At 36.9% G+C, this 7500-nt stretch overlaps 1 protein-coding gene across 1 annotated transcript; it reads left to right on the forward strand.

The window, feature by feature from the left end:
* The first annotated feature begins 1043 nt into the window (after positions 1 to 1043).
* LOC137617112 (uncharacterized) lies at positions 1044 to 6875 on the forward strand. The gene is made up of 2 exons (XM_068346954.1): positions 1044 to 4024; positions 4379 to 6875. Exons 1-2 carry the CDS (start codon positions 1802 to 1804, stop codon positions 6536 to 6538), a joined length of 4383 nt encoding a protein of 1460 aa, XP_068203055.1. The 5' UTR covers positions 1044 to 1801; the 3' UTR covers positions 6539 to 6875.
* The last annotated feature ends 625 nt before the right edge of the window (positions 6876 to 7500 follow it).

The following is a 7500-nucleotide window of genomic DNA, read 5'->3' on the forward strand; positions in this document are numbered from 1 at the left end:
TCCTGCTGTAAATCATCCCTGTTTTCTTACCTTACATGTTATAAGGTAACCCCAAATTTATTGTTTTGTTAGAATACATTGTTCTCACCACGAGATTCATCTACCTTACTCACCCATTCACTTTGCATTGCTTATTATTGTTGTTTTGAAGTGCTTTTTCATTGTTTTGTTTAACGTAAGATTAAAGTTTTGTTTATAACATAGTTTATTGTTCCTGTCCTCCAATTGTCCTGCTATTGGTGCTTCTGTTGTCTACAACCAGCTTTAAGAAGATACATTTGATCATAATCAACAATCTTATACACTCGTAATAAGAAACAAGTGAATTTGGAAGTCTACCCATATGACTTCTATTTTGTTGTGTGAAGAGAACTACCGCCCATTGTAAAGGGGTAATTGTTTGCACAGTGGTTCGTCACATAATAGTTGGGGGCCTGTCCGGGATCTGATGTGCGATCTGATGTGTGATATGATTCATCAAATTTATATCAAGTGATTGAATCGTGAAAGAACAGTTCCAGTGATTATGAACAGTATCGAGTGTTGTGTTGTGGCGTACCAAGGATAAAGGACGACAGTAATAATTCCAAGGTAAGGTAGATGTCTCGTCTCCCTCTCATTAGACATTTATGTATAATATATGTCTGGGTAGTCATTTGGTTGTAAGAGGAACAAGTCACGCTTAATATAGTTAAGACTTAGGTATGCTGATTGTCCAGCTTCTAAACCACCCTTATTAATTGAAGATACCCCCAGTAGGTAGCTTTTAAAGTTTCGCCTACTCAAATCTCGTATCCCAGAGATTTCTCATAAAAAAAAAAAAAATCTGAAGCCCTAAGATTTTGCCATTTCTTAAAATCGCCATTCAAAAGTGATATTTAGGAAATAAAGTCAAATTTCATTATGTGATTTACTAAATTAAGTTTCATAAGTGAAATTTCCTCCATCTCTATTTCATTATGAAGTGATTTATTTTGTTATATGAATTTCGTAAGTGAAATTAGCCAATTTCCAATTTCGGAGATTTTCGTAATTCCAATCGTTATCTCTAGTTAGGAAATTAACTTGTATATTGTTTGGTGTTAAAAGTACTATTTTGGTGTACAAATAACATTTACGTGTCGGTAAATGAATATTTAAATACTTGTGTTAAATTACTCCTGTTATATCTATAAAGCGCATAGTAAGTATTTTGTCCAGTTTGCGCATTATTCTGATAATCAATTACTTTAAACTAAGTGTCGACTATTAACTAGATTCTTTATCATAACGAGAATAATATAGTATTTATATAAATTAGAAGGTAACATTGTAAAGTTATCGAATTAAGCTGGTATAAATTAAAAGGAAATGTAAACTAGGACGTGCTAATTAGGTATGTTTTAAAGTAAAAAATACCTTTGCGTTTTTAAAGACTTGTTTACCGATTCGGTAAAATTGTTGTAAAAGTTTGTGATGTTAAGCGTGTCGTTTGAGTAATTATGAAGTAGTTAGCCGCGTGCTCAAGATCTCTAGCATAAAAAAAATTGTTCAGTCGTTAACTGTGAATAAAAGTTTTATAGTATTATCGTAAGTTTCGCGAGACTTAATTTTGTATTTAAGCTATTTTTGTGTAAGGTGATCTGATCATATAATTTTGTAATTTTGTGATCTCTCGATCTTGTAATTTTGTGATCGCTATTTTGTATTTCTGTGATCGAAAGATTGTTATTTTGCGATCGTATGATCTTATACTTATTCTTGTAAAGTTTGGATATTTATTCTAATTTGTACTTATCTTGCGCCACAGGCGACATTCAAAATGCCTTTCAATTTGCAACAATTTATTGTATCACCACGGGATCATGTGGAATCTCTCACAGTTGCCACAAAAACTGACCTAAAGAATCTAGCTCGCCATTATGATGTACAGGTTCCCGCAACTGCCGTAAAATGTGTAATTCTCAGTCATATTTTGAACTTCCTTGTAGATGAAGATATTGTTCCAGAAGAAGAATTGACTGACGTTCGAGCTCTAACCGTTACCAATCCAAATGGTGACTTGAATAAACTAAGTCTGCAGCTGGAGTTGGAAAAGATGAAGATGCGAGCCGCAACTGCCGCCGCTGAGGTAGAAGAGAGGAAAGCCGCTGCTGCTGAAAGAGCCGCAACTGCCGCAACTCTGGTAGAACGAGAGAAAGCTGCCACAGAACGAGAAAGAGCCGCTGCTGCTGAACGAGCCGCAACTGCCGCCGCTGAGTTAGAAGAGAGGAAAGCCGCTGCTGCTGAGCGCACGGCTGCTGCCGCTGCTTCCCTAGAACGTATAAAGGTGGAAACTGCTGCGGAAGCTGCTGCAACTGCTTTGGAGCAACAAGAAAAAGAAAGTGAACAGAAAAACAACGCTCTCCGTGTTAGGCTGCAGATTGAGAGAGAAGCGGCCACAGTAACAGAACGGGATCTGGCATTTATAAGACTGAAAGAAAAGGAAGAAGGTAAGCTAATTCCCGAACCCTTTGATGTGGGCAAGGTGCAGAAATTGCTGCCCACATTTGAAGAACGGGAACCTGATAACTACTTTTCTGTGTTCGAAGACACAGCCAAGAATCTCAATTGGCCTCAGGACAAATGGTATTTGATCATCCGGAACTCATTTAAAGGTAAAGCATTATCTGTATGTGCCACTATGTTAGAGGAACATGATTATTTCATAATTAAACAGGCAATCCTTGATGCTTATTCTATTACTGCGGAAGGTTATAGGCAAATATTTCGTAATAGTCAGAAGCAAGTTCAGCAGACCTTTTTAGAATTTATGAATGGAAAGATTAAACAGTTTCAGAAGTGGGTAGACAAAGTAGATGTCAAAACTTTTGAGCAGTTGAAAGATTTAATAGTAATGGAGGAGTTCTTGAGGAAAATACCAGGTAGCATTAATGTGTATCTAAGAGAGCAGAATGAATCTGACCCTAAGAAAGCCGCTTTAAAGGCAGATGACTATGCTCTTATTCATAAAGTAGGTAAAACCCCATATAGAGAAATTAGACCTAAGGAAACTTGTACATACTGCAAACAAGAAGGACATCATATTTCAGAATGTCCTGATCCACATTGTGCAGCTTCATACTTAAAGAGAAAACCTAATCCCCCTCAATTCTCTCCTAAGCAAATGAATCTGCCCAAACAGGAACCAAAACCTAAGGTGGAGAAGAAAAAGACCTTCCATTGTGCATCACAAGAGTCCCAAGCGTTTGCACCCTTCACTTGCTCAGGCAAAATAAATGGTAAACCTGTAACCATACTCAGAGACACTGGATCCTCTCAAACGATCGTCTCTCCTAAAGTAATACGACCTAAAGGTGAAACTCACAGGTATGTTGCAGTTAATGACCTAACCAGTAAGTCTATGTTGCCTCTCATTAATGTAAACCTTCATTGTCCTTATTTCTCTGGAACTACTGAAGTAGCTGTAAATCCAGAACTGTTACCATGCAAAAATGTAGATGTAATCCTGGGTAATGACATAGCTAACTCTGTTGTCTTAACAAACTTAATAGCAGTATCTCCAGATGTTGTACAGGAGGAATGCTTAGCAGTGACACGAAGCAGTAAAAAGGACACCCCTACTGAATCATCATCAAACCCGTTGCCAGTCTCTGAACCTATGGATTTCAACGAGTTGATGAGTACATATAAGATCCAGCCTGATTCCTTTAGCTATCAACAAAGGAAAGATGTCACTCTACAGCAGTGTTTCAACCAAGTGAAACCAAAGGATACCAACAAGTGTTCTTATTTTTATATTAATAATAATGTACTAATGAGAAAATTCAGGTCCAGCAAGAACAGTCATCTAGAAACCTGGAAGGATCTATTCCAGGTAGTTGTTCCTAAGGATATAAGACCTCTGATCCTAGAATTGTCTCACTCTGCTGACTCTCATCTTGGTATCACTAAAACATATGAATGCATCAGTCAAGACTTTTATTGGCCAAACATGAAGAATGACATTAAAGAGTACGTAAAAACATGTACAACATGTCAAAAAGTAAGTAGTCCTAATGTGAAAGTACCAGTTGCACCATTAAAACCTATACTTGTGCCTAAAGAACCTTTCAGTAAGATCATAGTAGATTGTGTAGGCCCTTTGCCTAAGACAAAAAGGGGACATGAATACTTGCTTACGGCCTTATGCCCAACTACCCGTTATCCATTTGCAGTACCTTTAAGAAACATTTCAGCCAAGAACATCCTAAAGTCACTAGTGTCCATATTTACTGTTGTAGGATTTCCAACTGAACTACAATGTGATCAAGGAACCAATTTCATGAGTCATGCTTTTAAAACTGCTATGACAGATTACCATATAACCCAAGTCTCATCCTCAGCTTACCATCCACAGACCAATGGAGCATTAGAACGCACTCACCAGACCATTAAAAATCTTCTCCGGAAATACATCCATAGTTCAGGTAACGAGTGGGATTGCGATTTGGAACTGATCATGTACGTCATACGAGGAGTTCGAAATCAGTCTACTGGTATGTCACCTTTTGAACTACTCTTCGGTCGACGGCCACGAACTATCCTCAGTTCAGTCAAAGAACGCATCCTGAAGTTGGGAGATAATGAGGTACCTCTTTCCCAATATATTTCAGAACTCAACAAGAAACTTTCAGATCTTCACTCCATCGCCAAAACTAACTTGATAACAGCTCAAGAGAAGATGAAGATTAACTATGATAAAAAGGCTAAAACCAGAAGTTTCAAAGTAGGAGATGCAGTGCTGCTATACCATCCGATTGCAGGCTCTCCCCTACGAGAGAAATACCAGGGACCATATACCATCACTCACCGTATCTCGCCAACCAACTATATAATCGCCACTCCAGATAAGCGTAAGTCTACTCAATTAGTCCACATAAACCTCTTAAAGGCCTATTTGTCTCCCTCAACAGCTGAAAGTAAAACGGTAATGATTACTAGTGCCATACCATACATAGATTGTCCTATGGATCAATTTACAGATGATCCAATAACTGCATCTTGGCAGGATTCTCAAAACTCGAAGATCTTGGAAAACTTATCAGACTATCTACAACCCTTATATGCATCAAAATTTAAATCTTTAGTAGCTTTATTCCATGAATTTCCTAGTATAACTTCAGATAAACCAGGCCGATGCACCATGCTAGATCATGACATCAAACTACAACCAGGTGCTGCACCCATTAAACAAGCTTTCTATCGAACATCACAGAAGAAATTGGGTATCATGAAAGAAGAAGTGAACTACTTGGTAAGAGAAGGATTGGCAGAACCCAGTGCGTCACCATGGGCTTCCCCATGTCTCCTAGTAGGAAAGAAAAATGGTAAATTTCGTCTTTGTACCGATTACAGGAAAATTAATAATTTAACAATTAAAGACTCGTATCCTCTACCAAGAATACAAGATATCATTGACCAAGTAAGTAATTCAACCTACTTAACCCAAATAGATTTGTTGAAGGGTTATTACCAAATTAAATTAACAGAAACGGCAAAGGAAGTTTCTTCATTTATCACTCCATTTGGACTATTTAGTTATAATGTAATGCCATTCGGATTAGCCAACGCACCTGCCACCTTCCAAAGAGTAATGTCTTTAATTTTACAGGACTTGGAAAAAGTATTTGTATATTTAGATGACATCATTATTGCCTCTGACACCTGGGTAAACCATATTCAAAAGATAAAAGAAGTTTTCTCAAGGTTGAAACAACATGGATTAACGATCAACTTAGCAAAAAGTAATTTTTGCAAAGGTCAGGTATCTTACCTTGGTCATCGAGTTGGCAGTGGTAAAGTATTACCCCATGATGCAAATATTAGCGCCATAACTTCTTATCCTGTTCCAACTACCAAACAGGAATTAAAAAGATTTCTAGGTATGGTAGGATATTACTCTAAGTTCAGTCCAAATTTCTCGCCATTCACAGGACCACTATTTGCTTTAACTTCTTCAAAAGTAAATTTTTCTTGGAGCCAGCAACATGATCAAATATTTAACCAGCTAAAAACTTACTTGTCATCTCCTCCTATATTAATGGCACCTAACCTCACCAAACCATTCTATCTCCAAACAGACGCTAGTGATCTTGGATATGGGGGCATTTTGTTACAGCATCCTGCTCCAATAACAACCATAACAGGAAACCTGCCCCCACTAGCTGATCTGTTACCAGTCTCTTATTCCAGTGGACGATTTATGGGTTCCCAACTAAATTGGCCCACTGTGGAGAAAGAACTATTCGCCATCGTAGCTACCATCCAGAGATACGAGATTTATGTTGATGGACAAGACACGATCTACGTCTACAGCGACCACTCTCCTCTGTCGCATCTCCATAGGTCCACTACTCTCAACCCTAAACTTTTAAGATGGTCATACATACTATCTGCACATAATATCCAAGTAATCGCCATATCAGGACGAGAAAACATTGTGGCAGACTCATTATCAAGGATAACCTCGGTTGATCCTCGGGAAATAGAAAAAAACAAAAACAAGGGGAGACTGTGATATCCCCATATGTTGTACATATGCTAACATATCTGATTTGTCTAAAGTTTATTTTTCCATTTTCTTTGTAAATACATCACCTTATTTCAGCGCCATCTTCATTCCATTCTTCTCATTATCTTTTGTTTACACTCCCCTTCCTGCTGTAAATCATCCCTGTTTTCTTACCTTACATGTTATAAGGTAACCCCAAATTTATTGTTTTGTTAGAATACATTGTTCTCACCACGAGATTCATCTACCTTACTCACCCATTCACTTTGCATTGCTTATTATTGTTGTTTTGAAGTGCTTTTTCATTGTTTTGTTTAACGTAAGATTAAAGTTTTGTTTATAACATAGTTTATTGTTCCTGTCCTCCAATTGTCCTGCTATTGGTGCTTCTGTTGTCTACAACCAGCTTTAAGAAGATACATTTGATCATAATCAACAATCTTATACACTCGTAATAAGAAACAAGTGAATTTGGAAGTCTACCCATATGACTTCTATTTTGTTGTGTGAAGAGAACTACCGCCCATTGTAAAGGGGTAATTGTTTGCACAGTGGTTCGTCACATAATAATATATATATATATATATATATATATATATATATATATATATATATATATATATATATATATATATATACATATATATATATATATATATATATATATATATATATATATACACACACATATATATATATATATATATATATATATATATATATATATATATAACGAATTTTGAGCAAAGCGAAAAGTCTATTTTTGGGTGAGGTAGCCATGTCGTCCTGATGGAAGTTCCTAATAGGTAGCTTTCTAGGGGATATTTGACTACAGTGATATTTCCAGAGAATTTTACCTTAAGGTATCCAGAAATCTAACTCCTGGAGCGAATATCCCTAAATAATCTCACAGGGGTATCGCATAATATCAGAGGACGTATTCTTGAAACGTCACATAGCTATCTTCA

Source organism: Palaemon carinicauda, chromosome 23, assembly GCF_036898095.1.
Source record: "Palaemon carinicauda isolate YSFRI2023 chromosome 23, ASM3689809v2, whole genome shotgun sequence".
NCBI lineage: Eukaryota > Metazoa > Arthropoda > Malacostraca > Decapoda > Palaemonidae > Palaemon > Palaemon carinicauda.

Coding starts and splice junctions, on each gene's coding strand:
- LOC137617112 (XM_068346954.1), top strand. CDS start 1,802: ATGCCTTTCAATTTGCAACAATTTATTGTATCACCACGGGATCATGTG. Junction 4,025..4,378: donor CATGTACAACATGTCAAAAA/GTAAGTAGTCCT, acceptor TACCATCCACAG/ACCAATGGAGCATTAGAACG.